The sequence below is a fragment of the Branchiostoma lanceolatum genome, chromosome 1, assembly GCF_035083965.1.
Source record: "Branchiostoma lanceolatum isolate klBraLanc5 chromosome 1, klBraLanc5.hap2, whole genome shotgun sequence".
NCBI lineage: Eukaryota > Metazoa > Chordata > Leptocardii > Amphioxiformes > Branchiostomatidae > Branchiostoma > Branchiostoma lanceolatum.
In genome coordinates, this window is record NC_089722.1 from 42275412 (window position 1) to 42299274 (window position 23863).

Below are 23863 nucleotides of genomic sequence, written 5' to 3' on the forward strand. Positions count from 1 at the left end.
CGAAGTCATGTCTGCCGATTTTTCTCAACAGGTCCGCCAGAAGGGCGAGATCTCCCGGCTTTAACTTCTGTTCTTTCTCCAGTTGGTTACAGATCTGGTGAGCGTTGGATTTTTGGACGAATCCCGCTGGTAAAATCTTCGCACCGCTGACATAGTTGCGGAGATCTGTTAGTTCTTCATCTACAAGGTTCTGAGATATCTCCAGGTACAGACCCTGGCGAGGATTGTCCGCCATTTGGACAACTTTAACGCCAACACTCTAGTATCGGCTGGCACCGACACCAGCCGACACTAGCGGAAATCCCCAACCCTTCTGTACGTTCTTGTCACAGTGTTTATGAGGACCATTCTATTTGAAGTTCAAAAAGGGGACAGCATTGTCTTTGTATCTTCTTCCCTCCTTCTCACCTAAATTCCTTCCACTTCCGAGCTCATGCTCCCACATTTAATAGGATGTGAATGCTACAATTAGATACATGCTGTATAGATCGAAATGCCGTATATTTCCTTATAAAGTCGAAACGCAGGAGTAGATATCACCACTAGAAGTTTTTGGCACGGTCCTATTGTTACCTGTGGTAACGGTACGCCAGCCAGGTAGATCCAGAGTTCAAAGGTGGAAGGTGACGGATCGTGTGGTCTTTCATGCTCCCTGCTGTCTTCATCTGTCCGTTTGGTTTAACCGGTAAAACGCCATTAATTGATATGAGGTGTTACACACTTCTAGTTTTGTGTAAGACCTAACGTTTCTTCCACTCACACCGGGAATCACCCTAATCTTCTTGAAATGGACATTTGCCACCAAGTTGAAAGAAAAAAACATGAAAAAAGGAAGTCTTTTTTTTTTACTTGCCCAACTATGACCTACTGAGTTACTGAAGATAGTGAAGAATCACAAAATGTCGATGAGTTTCTACTCCCAAAGCTGAGGTAAGGCTTAGGCTTCTTTGAACATCACAGACATACACAACTTATATCGTGAGTCATGGTATGCGATGTGTATGTCTATGGATGACTCATGATATGTTATGTAGGTCTTGGTCCCCGCTGATACAGGTCTTTGTTGATGATGTATGTCTATGATTGATTCGTGGTAAATATATTACACCATGTAGCCGATAAATAGTCGAATTTGGAGAAAACCTAATATTGAATAAATACTTTTAGAGAGGATATGTAGCACTCTACAAAGAACTGCTATGATATGGTGTGCGGAATTGAGAGGGGGACAAAGAACATGTATGTCTTGGTGGTACTATCTACTGTCACGGTGAGATAATAATTAAGACTGGTATGATCAGCGGTTTTCAAAATCTAATATGGACTTTGCTGCAACTGAATAAGAACTCATCTCCGGGGGAAAATGAATTCAACTTCATGGTCTAGTTAGAAACTGCCACGTCATTTGGTATGATTCTACTGGCAGGGGAATCCGAGAATTCCACCTACAACAGTCAACAACCCCCACGCTGGCTTGATTTGTCTTCTGAGTCAATTTAAACATTCTCATGTTGCTTCCTGTCTGTACGCTGTAAATGAGGTGACATTAAGACAACTTTACACGTCAAAACGCCAGGCCGAACACAAAAGGTTACCTGGACTACCTTACTGCCTTTGAATTAGACACATCGTGTGTGTACAGGTAAGTAAACAGTTCTTTTGAAATCTAGACACCGCTCAAACAAAGAATGGTGGTGTCAATGACAGTGGTCTGTTATCATGGTACGCGCAAACACTGATGGTCTATTTAATCTTGCCTCGGGGAGCAAATAGCAGAACTTACAGGATTTAGGACTAGACTTGCAACAACAAGTGTACTCTTTGGATGCACGAAGATCTGACTTTTAATCGTTGTTAGTAGTTCTGTTGTCATCGTAACCAACGATATTCAAAGTCGAAGCAGATATAAGTCATGCTGGAAAGCCCTTCTGCTAATTCCGACAAAAGTTGCCTGAAAAACAAGAACCGTGCACAGTTTCGCTGCTATCATCTAAGGTATGTAACTCGAGATTACATGACATTATGTACATTCATAATCATTAGATTCATAAATCCATAATCATATTTGTAGATTTGACAATTTCCTTGCGTCTTACCAGAAACTTTATGTTTCTACTGAGGCCTTACGTGTGTCTATAAAAGAGGCACTTCACTTAGCCTGGCGTTTTAACATTAACTCGCAATACGAGCATAATTAGGAAACTTGCCATTTATTAGATAGGGAATACCAATGACACGTGTATATCGAGACAGATGCATGTATGATGATGATTATCCACATGATATGTTCTTTGGCAAGTCTTTATTGTGGTTATACAGGTGGAACACACGGTACAGTACAAGCAAAGTTAACGGTCAGGGAGGGTCATCTGAACCGGGTTGTAAAATCAAAGATATCCACCAGAACTGTACTTGGAATTAAGGACAAACTGTAAATATCTATACGATTGGACATGGTATCGAAGGTTTGGAACTACATTGTGAGGCAAATATCCCCATATTTAGTGTAAAATGTGCTGTTAAGTTGATCGCTGATTGACATTCTGTTAACTACGAAGCACACATTAAGAATCTTAAATTTCAGCGAGCGCTTAGCTATAGCAAGGCCAAAGAATAGTTTCGTTTACTTGGAAAATTGACATGTCAAAATACAGGTAGCACCCCGCGAAATGCGTTAGCATATCTCATGTCGACGAGCACTTAATACCCAGTGGTTTATAAATGGGACTGACTTCTGACTCAGGCCTGGCGCTGGTTGCTTGCTTCTTCTTGTTCAGTACGAATTGAGAGGCACTACGGACCCATTTTCCCATTTGAGTTCAGTGTCATCTTTTATCTAATCCGTCCATTGTTTGGGATTTCTTTTCTTGTGATCTCGGCTTGTCGAGATGGGCCTGGAAGTAGGCTTTCTGAACTACAACGTCTGTTGGTGTTATTTGCACTTGGCCAAACCATCTTAGCTGTCTTGCCCGAACATCTTTGATGTCGTGAGCTGTTAGTTTTACATACAGTATGTGGCTTAAATTATGGTTTTACGAACGGCTCCGCTTCTTTTCATTCTTCACGCAAGAAGGTTATGTTTCGTTGCCGTTTGTTTATGGACATAAGCCGAGAAGTTGTGTATGGATCTTTATGATAGATTGGTATGTGTAAATGTATAGGTGTCGGGACAACGAAGGTCAAGTTCGATAATGGACCTTCTAGTCACTTTCTGCGGTACTGCAGTGTAACTTCCGATTTTGATATCTCGTGTTCTGGACATGCAATGGCCGTCATTTTGAGTGGTTGACATAACCAGAAAATAATTATGCAAATGAAAGGATAGGATTTGCATAACTAAGGAGGAAATTTTACGGTCCATGAAAGCCTTCTGTCTTAGAATAAAAATTTGGACAACTTGTCTTATATGGATGGAGAAGATGATCATCTGATGTAATTTATGTACATGTGGGCCTTATTTGCATAATCGATATTCCTAATAATCAGTCGTAAAGGTTAACATTAATTAGCGATGGTTTAACTCTAGTTTCATGATAATCTAATCCTTTTTAGATTATCATGAAAAGTCGAATTTTTAGAGAACCAAATATTTCATCAATAATATAAGAGAGGATAAGTATCCCTCTGCAAACAACTGCTATGATCTGGTGTGCGGAAGGAAGAGGGGACAAAGAACATGTATGTTAGTCACAGTGACAAGATGAGATTGGTATGAACAGCGATTTTAGAAATCTAATATTGTGGACAATGCTGCAAATGAATGCAGTATGTATTTATAGTTATCATACAAGGTGATTAGATAAGAACTAGATTGGGGACAACTGAATTCAAACAGGGTCTAGTTCTCCACCTACAACAGTCAACACTCCCACGCCAGCTCGATTTCCCCTCTGATTCAACTTTAACCTTCTCATATTACTTCCTTTATGTAGATAGATGAAATTAAGACAACCCTCACAGGTTAGAATGCAGGGCCCAACACAAAAGATAACATTGACTACTTCAATGCCTTTGAATTATAAACGTGCATAAACAGTCCAGTAGAACTCCAAACCCGCTTTGATAAAGCACTATGGTGTCCATGACACTGGTCTATTAGGGTGGAACGCGGCGCAAACACTGTTCGGTTCAGTCTTGTGTCGGGGGGCAAATAGCAGAATTTCCAGTGAGCAATGGCGTCTGTTGGTTTTCGTTACGCTTGACCGAACCATATTGGCTGTCACGCCCGAATACTATGCAGCTTCTATGATGTCGTGAATGGCTAGTTTTACTGACACATTATGTCAAATGGTCGGTAACAGATTTTGTTTCTGTCACGCCACAAACAAATTCATGATTGCCAAACACTCCCAAGTTCGGAACTATAAATTTCCCTTTCAGGACTTCCCTGGCCCAACCAAAGGGGTGTTCACTACAAATGCGTCAAAGCATCGAATAACCATTGCCTTTTCATACGAAAGGCCCTACTTCTGCCTCATGTAATCTCAGGAATGTATTCCCTTCCTACCCTAGCCTTCTTCAAGTTATCAATAAAACCTTCGGCTAGTTCTTTCGTTAATCTTCATTCACTCATTGCATCGTTGATTACTGACATCAGTCTGTTAATTGATCATGTTTTGCATTCAGATAAGTTTTTAATTAGCTATCCGAGGAGGGATTAGTACAAGCCTGTCAACAGAGTTTTGCCTTTTTTCTTGCACATGCTCTATCCATGTCACGTTAGTCATTTCTTTATCTGTTGTCTGTGCATGCAGATTGGAAAACAAAACTTTAAAAAACATATCTCAATGCTTGACAATAAGCGACTTAGGAAAGCCAACGTGTTAGACGTAAGTGTAGATTAGAGTTGAAATCTCAGACTTAAAGTTGATAACTTTGCAAATTAAGTGTTTGAAATGAAACGCTTTTCTCATTTCACAGTATTGTCTGCATTTTTGACAGCAGGAATTGAACATGGCTGGACCTGGACAAAACTTACAGATGGACTTACGTTCGAGAGACCAGAGACGGCTGCGCCAATCGCCAAGAGAAAGCCCAGAAAGAGCTGCTACACAGACGAAAGGTAATTTCTACTTTGCTTTCTTATGTAGTTTGTGTCATCAGAAAAACAGTTTATTTTGTATTTTCGTCTTGATGTTATCTATCGCACTTCACTTTTTTTTATTCTTGACTTTGTAAAGAAGCGGGCAAATCAGATCAATAGACCTTAAGTTGCTTTAAAATCGATCGCAGTGTTTAGTAATAAGCAATTCTATTTTGTTCACCAGTAGAATGACGGGTCATGATGCTTGGAAATCTTACCGTCCAGTCGTAGCAGTATGCGATGGATCATGTATGTAACTATAACATTTCTTTTCATCGTATTCAAGGTAAGCGGGCAAGGTCAGCTGAGGAGCAAACCTTCGTCAGCAAAAGACCAAAAACTAACGGTAGGTACATAGTCGGGTGCATTGTTTTAGTTACAAATTGTTTTAGTCTCGATATACCAATTAAATGTAGAATCTAGAATCATTTGTATGGTGACGTGATACCAAGAATTAAGCTTAAAAAAACAAACTAAACAATATCGGCGATTACAGAAAAAACGAAGCTGGTGACACTGATGCTCACTCGTTATCTTATTGCAGACCTAAGAAAAGTGTTTAAGACTGTTGTGGACAAGATGCGGCATAAATGGAATGACCTGGGGCACAAATTAGGCCTGGAGCATGTCGACATCGAGGGCATAGAACAAAAGCACAGGGGAGATCCCGCAAAGTGTTGCAGAGAAATACTCGAGCAGTGGCGCAGTGTCAAGGGCAGGGGCGCAACTCTGGAGACGCTATGCAGGGCTATTCGGGAAAGTAAAAGTGTTGACGTCGCAGAACAGATAGAAGGTGAGCTAGCCATATGCAGCTTTAGGTGTCGTAGATTTTTTATTTTATTTTGTCATTAGCATGTAGTTTCTTGCGTAGGCCACAGCATTGTTTAGTACATTAAAGAAACTTGCCATGAATTCTAAATTTTGCAACTGTAGCGAATTAATGTCGATTTATAGTTGAACAAAGTAAGAACTAGTCATGAGTGACGCTCCATAATAAATAAATTGGGAGAGAACTGGAAGATTGAGTAGACTATTCTAAATGAACCATGTTCATAATTTCAATGTAATATCTAGAGTACAAAAAGGTACAAGCTTTACTTTTGGCTGTTGGATAGATACTTTCAACCAATAGATAATAAGTGCTAACGATCGATCTTTTTGTCACTAATCTAGGTGATGACGGCAATTTGAGATTCGCTGGTAAGTCTCTCATGATATCAGTTTTATTAAAACTACTGTGCTAATCAATTCAATTCTCTGTAATGGTATTACTGAACGCTTTGCTGCCCCGACGGCTGACTAAGCTATGGGAGAGAGTGAGTGAGTGAGTGAGTAATGGGGTACGAACGATATTGAAACTGTTCTCCATGGATCCAGCCGGTAAAAGAGCAGGCCCCCAAGTTGTAATATTTGGATGTGCACTCTTTTGTTGTGTAGGTAAGCCCGATGCTCCTGAAGAGGTCAAAGTGGTGAAAACAACTGAGTCTTGGATAAAGATACGGTGGACGCCACCAGCCACTTGTGAAAATGGGCTCCTGATGGGCTACATGGTGGAGTATTCTGAGGCCGGAAGTGGTGTCTGGAAAAAAGCGCACGAACAGGACTGCCTGTCTACCGATACAGCAGAGTTCGAAGTCGGAGGTCTAACAAAGAACAAGCAGTACTATTTCCGTGTGAGAAGTGTGAACCGCGGTCGTGTATTCAGCGATCCGGCGTACTCAGCTTGGGGAATCGCCAAGATACAAGGTATAGTTTGCAGACATGATTTCTTGTGAGTTTGAACTTTTGATTACTTTTTGTAGCGCAGTCTGTCATTTTATTGCTTATTCATATTCATATTCACCATGATCAGATATTTCAACTGTGATTACTGAGGTGTTGCTTCTGATGTTCTCGCTTCAGATAAAAGTTCATAAACATGTTTTGTACTCATTGACAGGAAATCCCGGAAAACCTCGTAACCTACGCGTGACGGATGTTAACAGTGAAGAGGGCACTGTGTCACTGGAGTGGCTCAAACCGGAAGACAATGGTGGTTCTCCCATATCTTCCTACATTGTCGAGAAGTCCTGCGGTAGCCCATGGAAGGAGTGGATACGGATAAAGGGCCCCAAAGCATCAGAGCAGCAGTGCAAAGTAAAGCAAATCAACCCCATCAAAGACCACCGATTCCGAGTGTCCGCAATTAACCGGAAAGGCAATCGAGGTGATCCCTCTGATATGGGTAAGTCACTTTTTATCGGTGTGCTTATTTATCTAATTACAAAATGGATTAATGGACACATGGTTTTGCGGGCGAAATTAGACAACACTTTTACACATTCATCACATCTTATAGCCGGATGTTGTACATGTAGGACAATTACTCAGTTCCGAAAACCTTACAGGAATTTGTATTCATGCGATAAGCCGTCGGAGATATATTTCTACTGTGATATTCAAAGATAAACTTGCAAAAGAGAACACTTTTTCCGCCGATGTAGTTTGAAATTGAATGCCTCACAAACAGCTGTTAAGATATTATTTACATCCACTTTGGCACAGCTAATGTTAAAAGCAGTGTGCATTTAAGTCCAATTAAGTCACCAAGGTGACCAATTATTTGGGTCACATGTACATGTCGTCATCACGCTATTACCATTTTGGACCCCGGCCAGATTAAAAAAAAATCATCTAACTTAATTCACAATTTCATTATGGTAGTTACACAGTTACCTCATTCTTTTGCAGTCGATCCTGAACTTCGCATACGAGTGAATGTGAGGGACGCTGACCGGAACAGAGAGGCTGCCCAAAACGCTGTCTGGGGGGAAGCTTTTGACCGTCAGGGGTTAAAAGGGAAGGCAGTGGAGGAAGGAAGCATCGTCTACGTATACAGTTGCTATGACATTGCAGGTTTACGAGAACTATGGAACATGTATCGCCGTGTAGAAGTGCGTCAATATTTCCAGAAGCTGCTTGTGACAGAGGACGTTCTTCGTGCTTGTGGCGCAAGTAAGGTCGAGCTTGAAGTCACCGTAGACCCGAAAGACGTCCGCTCCTGTTGCAGACATCTCCTGTTCACATGCCCAAGCATCGATGGCTACAGAGCATTGAAAACTCCAACCAAAGACGTGTACGCACGGATGAAAGAGATCGATGCAAGGATCACAGGTCAGAATTTGTTTTTCACATTGTGTGGAGAACATGTAGTTATCGTTGCCGCTGTATCAACCGGTTGATGGTGTGCTGATTATGTTTTCCTCTCAATGACAGCAAGAGAATTCTTTTTTTTTCTAAGATTGCCTGTTCATTTTCGATCTATTGATGCATACAGATCTCCCTTGTGCTGGTGTACTTCGTGAACTCCATTCGGAAAAGCGCCCTACCGCCAAGAGAAGAAGGAATGGCCTGCAGAAACATGTACAGTGGAAAAAAGTCGGACACAAGCATAAAGTATGTCATGCACCACTTCTCCCGTAGGGCCACTTTGCCAACAAAACAGACAAATGAAAACTAAAGGCGAATGAGCGGATAGGGTCTGAGTAAACCAATGAATGAACGATTCCAATGATATATAGTCAATTTAGGAGATGTTTTTAACGACATAAAAATTCCCAAATAGAAGTACTCGAAGTTAGTAATGGAATGTTTACTACTATATCAGACAACGAATTGTGGAATTTAAGTGCTTATTATCATCAATTAAGGAGCGTGTAGAGGAGCAAAATTAGTTGAGTGAAGCACACGGCGGTATGTCGACTATTGGGAGACGATATTTGCACTGAAACGACAACAGGCTGGACTATTGGCACTGTTCCGCTTACATATTGGTTTATTGGTAAAAATACCTTCATTAGTGAAGTACACAAGTGTACAAAGACAGAGGTTGAAGGGGCACCCCCACCCCCGATTATTTTCTGTACACCCTCAAGTCTATATATAGCGACTGAGGGAGGTTCGAATCGGAGTCCCCGGGCTTGTCCCGCTGACGTTGTGCCCTTAGGAAAGGCACTCAACACGAATTTACTCACTTCACTGAGGTGAAAATGAGTACCTAGCTTCGGTTAGAGACGTCCTTCGAGTATCACGTTAAATGGAGGTCTCGTGTTTGAGGACAGCCACACCTCTATCACGTCAAAGAACCCACCGCACTTGTCGAAAGGAATAGGGGCCTTCTCGATGTGAGTGGATCAAATAAATCCGACCGTATATGCAGTCTGCACTGTTCAGTACAAACCTGGTGTGTTATGCCATTAGTCGGTTTCCAGGAGACGATTCTGAAGCAAAAAACAAGTGTGGCAACAAAATGTGAAGGTGGCTGGGTTGACAGAAATAAGAAAACTACAAAACTCATCCTGGGAAACCCAGCTAACCAAAAGCACAACACAAGTCAATATGTCCAACCTATCCGAAGTAAGTCATGAAAAATAGCATTGTAGAAGGTTTAGGAAAATGCTTGCCAGTGCACAAATTACGCCCGGACACAAGAGAGTGCACGAGAGTGTGTCAAAGACAAGTTAGATATCAAAGCCACCATGCTAAAAAAATTCGAAAGTATTAAAGGTTTACTTAGTATACACTGCTTAGTAGTGATAGCCTGGAGTCCAGCCTTGTTAGATTTGCTACCGTTGTGAGCGGACCTTTGCTAGCAAGGCTAGACTCCAGGTTATCCTTGCTAAGCAATAGATAGAGTAAACCTTTCATACTTGTATTATTGTCAGTTTTAAACTAAGTGTGTACTAATGACGGACAGAAGGGATGGGGACAGTGATTTGAAATGATATATTTTCAGTGTTTGTGTGCTTGTTTCTTCGTTTGTTTGATTAGTAACTCTAACTCTACTACACAAGTATCAACTTGTGGATATTAATAATGTATTAATTATGTCTTTTCGCAGTTATGAAAATAAGGGCAAAGTTTTAGCATTGTCCCATTAATGATGCATCATTAATGGGACAATGCTAAAACTTTTTGGTCGTGATGATGGGAATTTACTACATTATGGAGGTTTACGTAAATGTGTAATGTAAGTCATGTCCAGATATGATTACAAATTGTAAACATAGAATTCTGCCAACGGATATATAGGACTTCTACACATACAATGTATATAATTATATACGCATTAGGGTGTTTTCAAATGTTTGTATGAGATTTTGTCTACGTGCGTTCATAAACTGACTTGTGCCTGAAATTTGCAGTAATGTTGATGTTGGATTTTTGCATCAAAAGTAACATCAATCTCCAAGCAGATTTGGGGAGAAACATAGATACTGAAGCGGTTTCTGAATGCTTCGTTCCTCGGAAACGCAGTATGTCAGGGCTCCAAAAAAATCACAATCCTTTGATGTCCCATGACTTTCTTGGAGATAACATTTGTACAGATTGGTATCAATTTAGATTGCAGTTATTATGAGTCGACGACAATACTATCATGAAACAGATTTTTGTGTTTTGTTGGTGTACATGTGGAATAAAGATGATATGATTTGATTCTATGGCTTCCTTTGTAATAAACATGTATCATTAATGATTCATTATGTTGGCTGCCAATACATTGCTGTCACTTAGTATACTCGTCATTCCCGTCAGTGTACACATAACCTGATATGCAACGATATCATTGGTAGTTCTGGGAAAATGACAGCGGAGACTGGTATTCGACCGGTTTCGACTTTATTGTCTTTTTCAAGAATGACAGAGATCGGACCACTCCTCCTTTTATACCTTTTCTGTGCCTCCCTAGTGCAGGGCGCTCTAACTTGAGCTTAAGATATTGACCAATCAGCGTTAAGGGTCTCATATTGCCCTGGATATAGGCTAGGTTGCCCTGATCTGAAGGTCTAGTTCACTATGCACTAGCTAGGCTACATTGCTCTGGGTGCCCTCCAGGTCGTTTAGCCCTGACCTCAGTTGACCTATGATATGACTTCATCTATTGTTCTAGAACAATTGTACATGTCATGAGGGTCTTACTATACATTGGTGGAGGAGGCACATTACAATTATGACGTCATGGTGGACGTTTACAATGGTATGCGTGTTTACAAAGTCAAGGAGAGTGGTCCGTACAAGCAGAGTGAAGCTAAATACCTGAACAGGAAGTCTGCCGCTAGGTGGCTTAAATACAGAGAATCAAGTACAAAATACAATCAAATTACAAACAAAGCATGAATGTAACAGACTACCGAACTTTCTAAGTTAGTGCTCGGATCCAAAGGATACTAGTAACCAGCAAATGCGAAGCGTAAATCAACTACAAGTCAAAGTGTTAGCGCCGGTTACGACGAGAACTATACTTCTTGTCCCCTCATACCCTGGTTATTTCCAGTGATTCCAGGTTGAGTCCTTCTGGGTGAAGTGTTCGGAGCTGATGTATCCAGTAGGATTCTCTGCTGAGTCGTCGTTGTCGTGTGAGGTCTTCGGTCCTGCCGTATGCCAGCTTCTCGAGTCCGACGACCTCCATGTCCGCGACGGTGTGGCTCGGTTGGTTGAAGTGGGCTGCGATGGGTGTATCCTTGTCCGTCTTGATGGAAGATCGGTGCCCGTTCATCCTGTTGGCCAATGTTTGTCCTGTTTCGCCGACGTATTGTATGCCGCATTTCTTGCACTGTATCATGTATATGATATTCCTGGTGCGGCATGTGATGTGGGCCCTGATGGTGTAGCGTCTCGAAGTGCGATGGCTTTGGAAATCCTTGCTCTTCCTGACGTATGTGCAGGTGAGGCACTTTCTTCCGCACGGGTATGATCCCGGAGGGATGTTTTTCGTGATGAAATTCTTGTTCTCCCTCGGGATCTGGGCCCTCACCAGTGTATCCCTCAGATTTTTGTTGCGGCGGTAGGCGATGAGTGGTGGATCTTGGAAGAGTTCTCGTGTTCTGGGTGATAGTTGTAGAATGTTCCAGTACTTTCTGAGAATGTTGTTGATGGGTGGTAGATGTGGGTTGTAGGTGGTGACTAGGACTGGTCTGTCTTGCGAGGCAACCTTTTTCTTCTTGGCTCCTAGGAGTTCCTCTCTTGGGCGGTCTTGGGCGCGTTGTGCAGCTTGATCCAGGAGGGCGTCTTCATAGCCTCGATTCTGGAAATGTTCTTTTAGCTGCTGTGCTCGTTCCCTGTATTTGGGTTCGTCTGAGCAGATTCTACGAACGCGTAAGAATTGTCCAAAAGGTATACCCCGTTTGCAGTGGGTGGGGTGGGAAGAGTTCCTTAGAAGATATTGGTGCTTATCTGTGGGTTTTGTGTAGAGATCCGTGGTGAAAGCTCCCTCCGAAACGCTGATGGTGACGTCCAGGAAGTTGATAGATGTAGTGGAGGTTTCTACCGTGAACTTGATGGTTGGATGTGCTGTGTTGAGGTCTTTTATGAATGACTTGAAGTCTTCTTCCGAGTGTGTCCAGATGGCGAAAACATCGTCTATGTACCTCCACCAGACTAGTGGTTTGAGGTTCCTCTTGTAGACGTGTTGTTCCTCGAATTTTCCCATGAAGATGTTTGCGTATGAAGGCGCCACTCTCGTTCCCATAGCCGTTCCTTGGACTTGGATGTAGTGTCCTCCGTTGAACTCGAAGTTGTTGAGGTTCAGGATCCTGTCCAGTAGGTCGCAGATGGCTTCGGTGGGAACGTCTGAAGGGTTCTTTTGGAGCGCTTCGCGAGACGCTTGTATACCTTCTTCTGTTGGGATGTTAGTGTAGAGGGATGACACGTCCAGGGTGACCAGTTTGGCGGTTGGCGAAATCTTCCCGAGTTTGTTGAGTTTCTGGTTAAAGGTTTACTTAGTATACACTGCTTAGTAGTGATAGCCTGGAGTCCAGCCTTATTAGATTTGCTACCGTTGTGAGCGGACCTTTGCTAGCAAGGCTAGACTCCAGGTTATCCTTGCTAAGCAATAGATAGAGTAAACCTTTCATACTTGTATTATTGTCAGTTTTAAACTAAGTGTGTACTAATGACGGACAGAAGGGATGGGGACAGTGATTTGAAATGATATATTTTCAGTGTTTGTGTGCTTGTTTCTTCGTTTGTTTGATTAGTAACTCTAACTCTACTACACAAGTATCAACTTGTGGATATTAATAATGTATTAATTATGTCTTTTCGCAGTTATGAAAATAAGGGCAAAGTTTTAGCATTGTCCCATTAATGATGCATCATTAATGGGACAATGCTAAAACTTTTTGGTCGTGATGATGGGAATTTACTACATTATGGAGGTTTACGTAAATGTGTAATGTAAGTCATGTCCAGATATGATTACAAATTGTAAACATAGAATTCTGCCAACGGATATATAGGACTTCTACACATACAATGTATATAATTATATACGCATTAGGGTGTTTTCAAATGTTTGTATGAGATTTTGTCTACGTGCGTTCATAAACTGACTTGTGCCTGAAATTTGCAGTAATGTTGATGTTGGATTTTTGCATCAAAAGTAACATCAATCTCCAAGCAGATTTGGGGAGAAACATAGATACTGAAGCGGTTTCTGAATGCTTCGTTCCTCGGAAACGCAGTATGTCAGGGCTCCAAAAAAATCACAATCCTTTAATGTCCCATGACTTTCTTGGAGATCAATCATGAAACAGATTTTTGTGTTTTGTTGGTGTACATGTGGAATAAAGATGATATGATTTGATTCTATGGCTTCCTTTGTAATAAACATGTATCATTAATGATTCATTATGTTGGCTGCCAATACATTGCTGTCACTTAGTATACTCGTCATTCCCGTCAGTGTACACATAACCTGATATGCAACGATAACATCTTGTCTTAGAATATCCGAGTGTGTGTTAATAAGTCATCAATAATGGCCTTGTCCGATCAACGACGACTGTAACATAGTGCCGTGTGGTCCTGGCAAAGCTACATGCACATATAGAAAGCTAGACCGATGGTCCAAATGATGAGGGAAGAAGCCTCTGTGCTAGTTGTCATATTTCACAACACATATAACTCCTAAAAGACGTAAAACAGTACCTATACATATATAGACTTACTGGATAACAAAACATTATTATGAAAAAAAAATTCATGGGGATATTGTTTTGAGTGTGTTTGCGTGTGTGTATGTTTGTGTCACCGGATGCTTAAAGTCAGCAAAACTGAAGAACGTGTAGATGGATTGTAATGATATTTGGTATGTGGGTAGGTCTTGGGAGGAGAAAGGTCAAGGTCGATTTTGTGCCCGCTGGTATGTGTCACTGGAACTGCAATGGCGTATTTGTCAAAATCTTCTAAGGAGAATAACCGTAGAAAGGAATGACAGATTTTCATGTTATCTAATACGCAGTTAGCTTGGACGGAGATGTACACAATGAAGTGCAAATTATGGAAATTATTTCGGGACTGAATTTGGATAAGTAATGAAGAAAATCTACATTCTAGGCATGTTGTGGTGGCTCACATCTGTTGGTTTCAAATCTGGGACAAGTATTCCCCAGGTCCCAACAACCGGTGGTCAAACAACATAGGGGTACACTAACAAACCTGTATACTTGTTTCTATTATGTGGAAACCCTCAGACTCAGGGGCATGGTTGATGAAAAGTTGTAATTTATAACAAAAGTGACCAGGGCATCCGATGTTGCTAAAACTGTTGGCATTTTTACTAGTAATAAAGTACTTTTTACAAATAGTGCCTGAGGACCATAGAACTGCATTGAAAGGACCTTGTGAATCCACACTTGGAGCTGGGTATCAACAGTTATAATCAGTAGAGATTTTACAATGTTAGGACCATTAATTCAAAATATAAGAGAAACTTTTTTTTGTGGGCAATAACAAGTTATAACTCGTTGAGAGGTTTCAATGGTTATGAATTGATTATTATTGATTCATCAATAAACGATATCTTAAGCTTGTTACATTGCTTGCTGCTTACAGTTGTTTTTTGCATAATGCATGATCAAATGAACATTGGAGGAGTAAATGAAAGAAGGAATCAGTGAATAGATGAAGTGAAAGACTGAATGGAATGAATGAACATAGAATAGATGTTAGCTTTATTGACACTACATAAAGTGCAGCAACATTAATATGGTCCACTACAACATAGAAAATATTGTACATGTACAAATAACATCTGAAAATTACAACTCACATATATAATTATTATGCATGAATTGGTCAATGAATAAATGACTTAATGAATGTCAAAAGAAGTGATGATATAGGTACAAATCGAACATGCAAAAGATGCTATCACATTAAAAAACACTAATTACAATATTTTCTCATATATTGTTATTTTATCAGTAGGAAGATTTCAGGCATTACTAGTACTAAACATGTATCCCTTTGTTATCATATTTTGTGGTCTGGTGTCCAGATATGTATATGATCAGTTGAGTAAAAAAAATTGTGATAGGAAATCGCAAGAGGTATCCAGGCAGATGTTGGGGTGAAAGATTGTCGATTGTAATGTTTTTTTTAGAGACGGCCAGGCTTCCAACCTGTCAGGACAGCCACACCTGTAACCAAAACACCTGTTAGTACACCTGTTAGCACACCTGTAAAACACACCTGTTAGCACACCTTCAATCACATATATTCAGCTTAAACCAGCCACATATAATCAAAACTGTTGCACTGGAACTGTATTATTGATACAATAAAAGTTTTATGTTAGACAAAATGATGTATTTTGGCAGCTTTCACTATCATTTATGTAAGCAGCTACAAGAAAAACACCTGTCACCACATATAATCAGCTTTGTTTATTCCTACAGAGCTTTCAGAACTGTTGCACTGGGGCTGTAAGATTCATACAATAAGTATTCGGACAGCTCTTACTAAATGGAAACAAAATCACTTTTATATCAATGTCTGGCATTACTATAAGCTGACAAATACAGTATGCTGACCTCAGCTGAGACAATGTACAGAACAGGTCGCCATGTTGGGGACTCAGAGGCGGGCCAGCAGCAGGCAGCTGGCTGTGGTGTCCGCTCCCTCAGGAACTCCACGAATAGTGTACCTGTGTATGGAGAAAGGAAAAACAAAAATGCTTAGTAACTTAATCAAACCACAGACATTATCATAGTTTTCACTAAAAAGCATGGAAGTAAAACTATTGTTGCGAATAAAAAATTCCATATAGGTCATTGGATGATTAAATATTAGTACAAACATACAAAAACAATGTATCTTGTAGTAGGATAGAACTGTAATTCAATCTATACCACTGGGTAACAGAATTACACTGATGAAAAGTGTCAGGTGGACACTTGAAACATCTGGATGACTTATTATATTAACAAAATCTAATATACTTGATGTAGTATGCATATAGTGCAGATAGTCTTTGCAAAAGTCAATTCAAAACATTTCATACTTATACCAATAAAATGTTTTGAATTATTAGAGTCCCTTAGATAACCTACTAGGAACAGTATACCAAGGATTTTAAACCAACACTACTCACCACAGCTCCTCCAGTGTTGGGTGTTCCTCAGCAGCCTGCACCACAGCCTGGAACCCTGCAGGCTCCATGGAGATGTACTGCAGGTCCAGCTGCTCCAGGGCAGGGAGTCTGGGTAGAGCCTCGGCCAGAGCCATGGCAGCGGTGTCAGGCAGGTGTGCAGGTGTGTCATCGTCACCAGACATGTTCAGCCCGGTCAGTGCTGGCAGTGCGCTGATGAGCTGTGCGACCCTCCCCAGTCCGGCTCCTGTTACTCCACTATTCCACCTGATGTTCAGCTCCTGTAGTGTGTTGTTACAGTGAGGGGCTGTGGTCAGACTCTTGTCACCAGGTGGGTTTTGTTCCATATCCAAACTGCTGGGCTGGCAGAGTGTTTGCACCAGTGAGACAATCCCTGAGTCTCCTATGTCATTGTAGCTCACATCCAACACCTGTAATTCCACCAGGTGAGGCAGAGCTTTGATCAAGGATGATATTCCCCTGTCACTGATACCTGTACTGTAGAGAACCAACACCTTCATGGTTTTGAGGTGGTGGAGGATAGCAGCCAGGCATTCCAGCCCGAGGTCTCCTATGGCATAATTATAACTTATGTCCAGTTTGATGAGTCTGGTTAGCTGACACAGTGCAGGGACCAGTGTTCGCATGCCTGTGGGGCTGATACCGATCTCTGCCAGGACCAACACCTGCATGGCAGTGAAGATGGGGAGGATGGCGGTGAGAGATTCCAGCCCAGTGTCACCGATCGGATTATCACTAATATCCAGTTCTTTCAGTCCCACTAGGTGGTGCATACAGGAAGCCAGGTATGACATGCCCACAGCTGTCATGCCTACGTACCTAATACGGAGTACAGCCAGGTGTGGAACTTTGAACAGCCCAACCTGTAGGACTTCCATCCCAGCATCACCAAGGTCATCGTTCTCAGAAAGATCCAACTCCTCTAACAGAGACATGTGGCTGAACCCCTGCACAAGTGGCTGGAGTGATGATGGTGTTAGGTGTGTGCATGACAGATCCAGTGCCCTCAGACCAGGAACATTCTTCAGAACTAAAACCAGCCTGGCTGTCTCATCAGGTGAGTCAACTGATAGTGTCAAGTTCACTTTAAGTCCAGGGAGTGAAGTTATAAAACACTGCTGTAGGTACTGAACTGTGTCTCTGCTGTCAGTACCTCCGCGGATCTTAAGTATGAGTCTGTCTGGAAGGTTTGCCGAATGAAGATTTTGTATGTAATACTTAAGAGCTGTGGCTTCTCTACTGTTAACGGAGCTGTACAGCATGACAATTGGTAGGGCTTGACTGATACCCTGAACCACTTCTGGTTCTTGTCTCTCACCGAGGATGGTCAGGCACAAGGATGCAAACCTTTTATATGTTTTGCAGGACTTTCGCATGTTTCGATCTATTGGCACATTTGAATGTTCAAAATGTTCTGGTTGCAAGTGCGTGAACTCTCTGCTGCTGATCTTGCTCAGTTCCTCCATCACAGCTTGTGCTGCCCGTGAGTCACAGCCACACGTGAACTGAAGCAGGTTACTGAGTTCAAGTGCCTTGCTTATGGAGGTGAGCTGCAGCAGCTCTACGATGTCTTGGTTCAACAGAGCATGAGCAACATATCGTGCGGCCAGGAACTCTTGCATGGTCTTGTGGGAGAAGTTCAGCTGTTTCCTAGGATGCATTTTTGACGACGAATCTTCCAATGAGACCACACCAAGTGTTAACAGCAACTCCCAATCAACGTTCTCTCTCTTTACTTCTGTAAGGTCAAGCAGGGTCTCATTCCTCAGCAGTGCCTCTAGCACAAGCTTGCCGAGCTGCAGTAATGACTCAGCAACCTCTGTAGGCAGCCCTTCTGTTGGCATGTCCACTCCTTCCCGCTTGCAGTACTTTCTAACCAGACATGTCAGCAGGTTGTTGTACAGCCCCGTCATTGTTCCAGTAGACACCATCTCTTGGTTCTCCTCCCACAGCAGACAGACAAACATCAGGAAAATTGGTGTGGAGATTAAAGTGTTCAAAAGGTTGTTATCTTTAACTTGTACGGCAAGTGCTTTTGTCAGTTCTTGCTTCCCAACAACAGTGAAATACTGCCTGATGTATTTCTCCACATGTTCTTTAGAGAAGCCCATGATGTGTATGTTACAGTCTGGTCGGGTGTACTGCTGCACTCCTGCTGAGGGTCGGGAGGTGATCACAATCGTGCTGTTGGGGTACATCTTGCCAGACAGCAGTTTGGGAATGGCCTGCCCGGCTACCCTGGCCTCAGGCCGCAGCTCATCATACCCATCCAGGAGGAAGAGCACATGGGATTTGTTCCTCTTAAGGATTGCTCTGATGGCCTGTGCTTCAATATCAACTGTTTCAGGAACACACTGGTCCCACACCATCTCCTCTATGGTCTCCCCCTCTCTCACCTCCCGGAGTCGGATCAACAGGACGATGTCGTGCCGTCTGCCCAGCTCTGTTTTCTGTGAGACGGCATCTAGGGCTTCTTTGGAAAGAAACGTTGTTTTCCCCCCTCCGGCTTCACCCTCAATCAGAATGCACCTTGGTGCTGTGGACAGTCCCGTGACACCTGGCTTGAACAAGTCGTCTAAAGACTTCAGTTCTTTCCTTTGTTCTCCCCTCATGGATTCTAACCTGTTAGATGTTTCAGATGTTCTGAGCTGTTTTTCCTTTGTTGGTACCAACACTAACTGGGTGAAGATGTCACTGAGTTCGAGTGTGAAGTTGTAATTCCAGATCAGAGGCTTGAAGTGAGTCAGTTTCAACTCATAGTACTTCTTCGCAGACTTCTGGAACACATCTGGAATAGAAAGATCACTGTTTAGGATTTCTAGCTCAACATTAGTAAGCATCTAACTCAAGCAAAGTTAGGTGCAAAAACGCCATCAGATATCAGATGCAAAAGCCTGACAACTTAAATCCACGGATGTTGTTGCCTTTTGGACATTTGATCTGCAAAATTGAATACTAGTACATTCATATGTAACTTAGCAATATTTTTTGTGTGTGTTTTCATTGCCGGATGGATCCGGAGTTATTGTGGCTAATGTTCGGCTACGGTAGATTTTCTAAATCAAAAGTTAGAATGTACGTCACAGACGTCTCTGTTTAACTGGAACTGGTACTTTTGGATGTTGACGAAACCGGGTTATGTGTACAATTATTTGAAACAGTTGAAATCAAAATGTAATACTTGATACTGTGCAATTTAAGCCTGCTACAATATTCAGATGTTGATCTTACAAAATTTGTATTGAACTACACACATATGGAATATAACATCTCACCTTCCTCTCTACAAGGATCTGGTTTCCTCTTGACAGGAAACTCTTCTCCATCCTCCCCCTTCCTCTTCAGCTGGCTGGTAGAGGGTTGGGCTGAACCTGTCTCAGAAGGATGGATTCAAATATCAGCAATAGTATCGACTGATGTTCCAGTAGCATTGTAATTAGGAATACCATGTATAATAATAGTTCTCAGGATAACGATTATGCTGACTAAGTTGAGAATTTGTTCCATTGTTATCTTCGCCGAGTACTTGTACTCGGGAAGATTATGTTTTCGGTTGAAAAATCTGTTAGGTGGGTCTGTATGTATGTCAGGAGCATAACTCAAGAAAGCTTCGATGAATCTTTATGATTTTTGGTAGGTATGTAGTGGTTGTGCAAAGGAAGGTCAAGTTCAAAAATGGTTCTGGCATTTTCCGTCGGTACTGCAGCGGGCTTTGTTTCGATGTGTATTTCTTGTGGACAAGATAACTCGAAAAGCTGTCGATGGTTCTGCATGATATTTAGTGGATGGGTAGGGTTTACAAAAAGGAAGGTCAAGTTCGATAATGGGCATTCTAGCGGGTACCTAAGGTACTGCAGCCGAGCTTTAAAATTTGAGGGCATGTTTTCTACAAGTGCTATGGTCATGATTTTTGTGTGGTAGATAGTTCATGTTATAGGAAGTAAGTTGTGAAAGTTTGGGCCCCCTAGCGTCTTGTTTGGAACTGCAGTGGGTGTTCTTGTTTTGACCTTCGGACAGGAATAACTTGAGAAGGGGTCGACAGATCGTCGTGACGTTTGGCATTCAGATAGCTCAGATGGTGCTTTACATAATAAACGACTAATTATGCGAATCAGGATATAATTGGCATAATTAGTAAGGAAAGTTTGATGCATTTCATATTGGGACCCTTAAACATGTGACGGTTTCCCCGAAAACAGGTCTTACAAACAGATGGCCTGGGAAAGTAGGTCAAATAAACAAATAGAGCACAGCACTGCTCTCCAAGCAGAGGTGTGGGTCCGGCTGTTTTTTCACATGTTTAGTTTAGGCATGTTTGTCCAAAGCACGTTGGCGACATAACGAAAAGGGGACGAAATAGAAAGCCCGACAAAACACCTAAAAACACGTCAAAAACACGGCTCTGCTTGGAAAGTACATTGCTCCAAAACTGCACCACTGCTAGGTACGGTAAAGTCACATTTACTATGTCTTTCAAAATGTGTATGACATGGAATAAAGATTTATTCTATTCTTATTCATATATATTGACTGCACCATTTCATCGTCACATTCAACTTACGACACTGCAATTTCAAACCTTTGAGGGCCCATAATTTCAACATACTGTACTCATTTTTTTCATGACCAGTTTTGACATATATCAGCAGACAAGACACTTACATTGTACACTAGTCCTGTACCAGCAAATGATTCTTAACCCTATCTCCCCCACCCTCAAAACTTACAAACAGCAAAATTTTCAGGGGGTGATATCAAAGCATGTAAATATTTATTACTATCCATAATAAGCCTTGATTATTTGGCGAAGATAATAAGTTCGAGGAACTCTAGTTCCTGATGTTTCATGTTCGAAGCATCTTAACATAACGGGTTTGCCACTTACCAACCTAAGATGAGCTATATTTGACACTCCAGCAATTTGCAACTGCTGTACAATAAATACAAACTTTTAAATTTGACAGGGGCTAATCTTTGCTATACATTAGTCTACAGTATGGACTGAGGGTCATACGCTGTCTAAAACTGAGCGAGGATTCATCTGCTATAATACAAGTTCAGTGGATAAGGTCTATAATAAATCTGGGAGGAAACTTGAATCCAACTAGTAGTATTTGGGGTAGTTCTAGGGATAGAGAAATCCCATCGCAGTTTTGAAACTCCATTCCACCCAGACCCTAGCCTCCTTCGCAGACTTCCTATAACGGCGGCGTATATGTTGGGGGTGGGGGCAAAGTTCTCTAATGCCGGCAAGGGAGTTGTGTAGCCAAGGGAGTTGTGTAGCCGAGGGAGTTGTGTAGCCGAGGGACGACCGCCGTTTAAACTCCCTTGCCGGTATTAGAGAACATTGCCCCCACCCCCAATATATATACCGCCGTTATAGGAAGTCTGCGAAGGAGGCTACCCCGACCCTAGTCCGATTTGACCTCTGATCCAGCCGAGACCTTCTCACATTGCTGCCTTTATATAGATGAGATGTAATTTGGACAGTCTTCACACGTCAGGACGTCAGGCCGAACACAAAGGGTTACCTGGACGACCTCACTGCCTTTGGATTATACACTCGGTGCGTAAACAGTAAGCAAACTGTTCTTTTGAACTCCAGATATCGCTTGAACAAAGCCCAGTGGTGTCCATGACAGAGGTCTATTATCTGCGTACGCGCCAAAACATAGTCCTGCGTCGGAGCAAATGGCAGGACTTTCAAGAACAGGTGTACTCTTTGGATCCATGGATATGACTTATAGTCGTTGTTAGTGCGATGTGTATATGTGATACAAATTTACTTCATTATCAGCATAACATTTTATATACAAAATAAAGGCAGGTAGACGTACATGTACACGGTGTCCAGCTATTAGTAGGATTAGACAAATTTGATCACAGGGCAACAGAATAAACACACAGAATAAAGACACACAAACACAGCCACAAACCTAGTACTCGTGTGCGTTATTCAGTTATTAGAACATGAACCTTCAGCCTGAAGCTCGCGATCGGTCCAACGCTTTCGTGAAACGTAAATATCACGTAGCGTATCGTACGTGACCCGTGTTCAACCTGACACCAAGACATTCAACCGTGACCATCGGTACACCCCGTGATTTTATTCCCGATGTGGCTACATTATGTGACAAACGCATAAGTCATATTATATATAGAGTTTTTGACTGCCAACAAGCAATATCATGTTTAAGGTGTACCTGAAGTCGAGGTGGCAACAAAATGTCTTGTCTCAGACTGAGGGGCGTACTACAACAAATTTCTTTTCCAACACAGTACACGTAGTTTCTATATAAAAGTTTCCAGGACTTTAGAATCTGCTAACTCGATTAACTGACCACTGTAAGTGCTTTTTCTATATCGTAACAACAGTAGTCATTCCGTTACTGTAATGTTCCATACGTACTAATTCTGTAACAATGCTGCATACGACCCTTAAGTTGTGTAACGTACCTTTTCTTTCACTCTCAGCGATCTTCTCTGCCTGCTCAGCGTAGTCATGTCTGCCGATTTTTCTCAACAGGTCCACCAGAAGGGCGAGATCTCCCGGCTTTACCTTCCGTTCTTTCTCCAGTTGGTTAAAGATCTGGTGAGCGTTGGCTTTTTGGATCTCTCCTTCTGGCAAAATCTTCGCACCGCTGACAAAGGTACGGAGATTTGTTAGTTCATGATCTACAAGGTTCCGAGATATCTCCAGGTACAGATCCTGGCGAGGATTGTTCGCCATTTGGAAAACTTTAGCGCCAACACTCTAGTATCGGCTGGTACCAACACCAGCCGATACTAGTGGAAATCCCCTACCACTCTTTGCATTCTTGCCACGGTGTTTTTGAGGACCATTCTATTCGAAGTTCAAAAAGGGGACAACATTGTCTTTGTATCTTCTTCCCTCCTTCTCACCTACATTCCTTCCACTTCCGAGCTCATGCTCCCACATTTAATAGGATGTGAATGCTACAATTAGATACATGCTGTATAGATCGAAATGCCGTATATTTCCTTATAAAGTCGAAACGCAGGAGTAGATATCACCACTAGAAGTTTTTGGCACGGTCCTATTGTTACCTGTGGTAACGGTACGCCAGCCAGGTAGATCCAGAGTTCAAAGGTGGAAGGTGACGGATCGTGTGGTCTTTCATGCTCCCTGCTGTCTTCATCTGTCCGTTTGGTTTAACCGGTAAAACGCCATTAATTGATATGAGGTGTTACACACTTCTAGTTTTGTGTAAGACCTAACGTTTCTTCCACTCACACCGGGAATCACCCTAATCTTCTTGAAATGGACATTTGCCACCAAGTTGAAAGAAAAAAACATGAAAAAAGGAAGTCTTTTTTTTTTTTTACTT

At 41.9% G+C, this 23863-nt stretch overlaps 5 protein-coding genes across 6 annotated transcripts in view; 2 read left to right on the forward strand and 3 right to left on the reverse strand.

The window, feature by feature from the left end:
* Positions 1–19369, reverse strand: part of LOC136423880 (NLR family CARD domain-containing protein 3-like) — a 26447-nt gene extending 7078 nt beyond the window's left edge. The window contains exons 1-3 of one of the 2 annotated variants that reach the window (XM_066412265.1): positions 16497–19369; positions 15937–16049; positions 15215–15543 (exon numbers count right to left, since the gene is read on the reverse strand). In XM_066412265.1, coding sequence (XP_066268362.1) covers positions 15980–16049; positions 16497–19354 — 2928 coding nt within the window. In that variant the 5' untranslated portion in view covers positions 19355–19369 and the 3' untranslated portion in view covers positions 15215–15543; positions 15937–15979. Of the gene's footprint in view, positions 1–15214; positions 15544–15936; positions 16050–16496 lie in introns of those variants that run through there. The other variant, XM_066412271.1, reaches the window with a different exon arrangement.
* On the forward strand, positions 1947–6556 carry LOC136426959 (FAS-associated death domain protein-like). Its single transcript, XM_066415681.1, has 6 exons — positions 1947–1995; positions 4942–5062; positions 5370–5429; positions 5628–5876; positions 6158–6168; positions 6521–6556. Exons 2-6 carry the CDS (start codon positions 4954–4956, stop codon positions 6554–6556), a joined length of 465 nt encoding a protein of 154 aa, XP_066271778.1. The 5' UTR covers positions 1947–1995; positions 4942–4953.
* Positions 6219–10558, forward strand: LOC136423946 (uncharacterized). Its single transcript, XM_066412350.1, has 5 exons — positions 6219–6283; positions 6521–6829; positions 7023–7307; positions 7814–8236; positions 8400–10558. Exons 2-5 carry the CDS (start codon positions 6622–6624, stop codon positions 8543–8545), a joined length of 1062 nt encoding a protein of 353 aa, XP_066268447.1. The 5' UTR covers positions 6219–6283; positions 6521–6621; the 3' UTR covers positions 8546–10558.
* LOC136426970 (uncharacterized) lies at positions 11376–15970 on the reverse strand. Its single transcript, XM_066415692.1, has 2 exons — positions 15956–15970; positions 11376–12824 (listed from the first exon to the last, which is right to left on the reverse strand). The coding sequence occupies exons 1-2, from the start codon at positions 15968–15970 to the stop codon at positions 11376–11378; spliced, it is 1464 nt and encodes a 487-aa protein (XP_066271789.1).
* A 391-nt stretch (positions 19370–19760) lies between the features above and the next one.
* On the reverse strand, positions 19761–23303 carry LOC136426981 (uncharacterized). The gene is made up of 2 exons (XM_066415703.1): positions 22971–23303; positions 19761–19885 (listed from the first exon to the last, which is right to left on the reverse strand). The coding sequence occupies exons 1-2, from the start codon at positions 23242–23244 to the stop codon at positions 19761–19763; spliced, it is 399 nt and encodes a 132-aa protein (XP_066271800.1). The 5' UTR covers positions 23245–23303.
* Between the last annotated feature and the right edge of the window lie 560 nt (positions 23304–23863).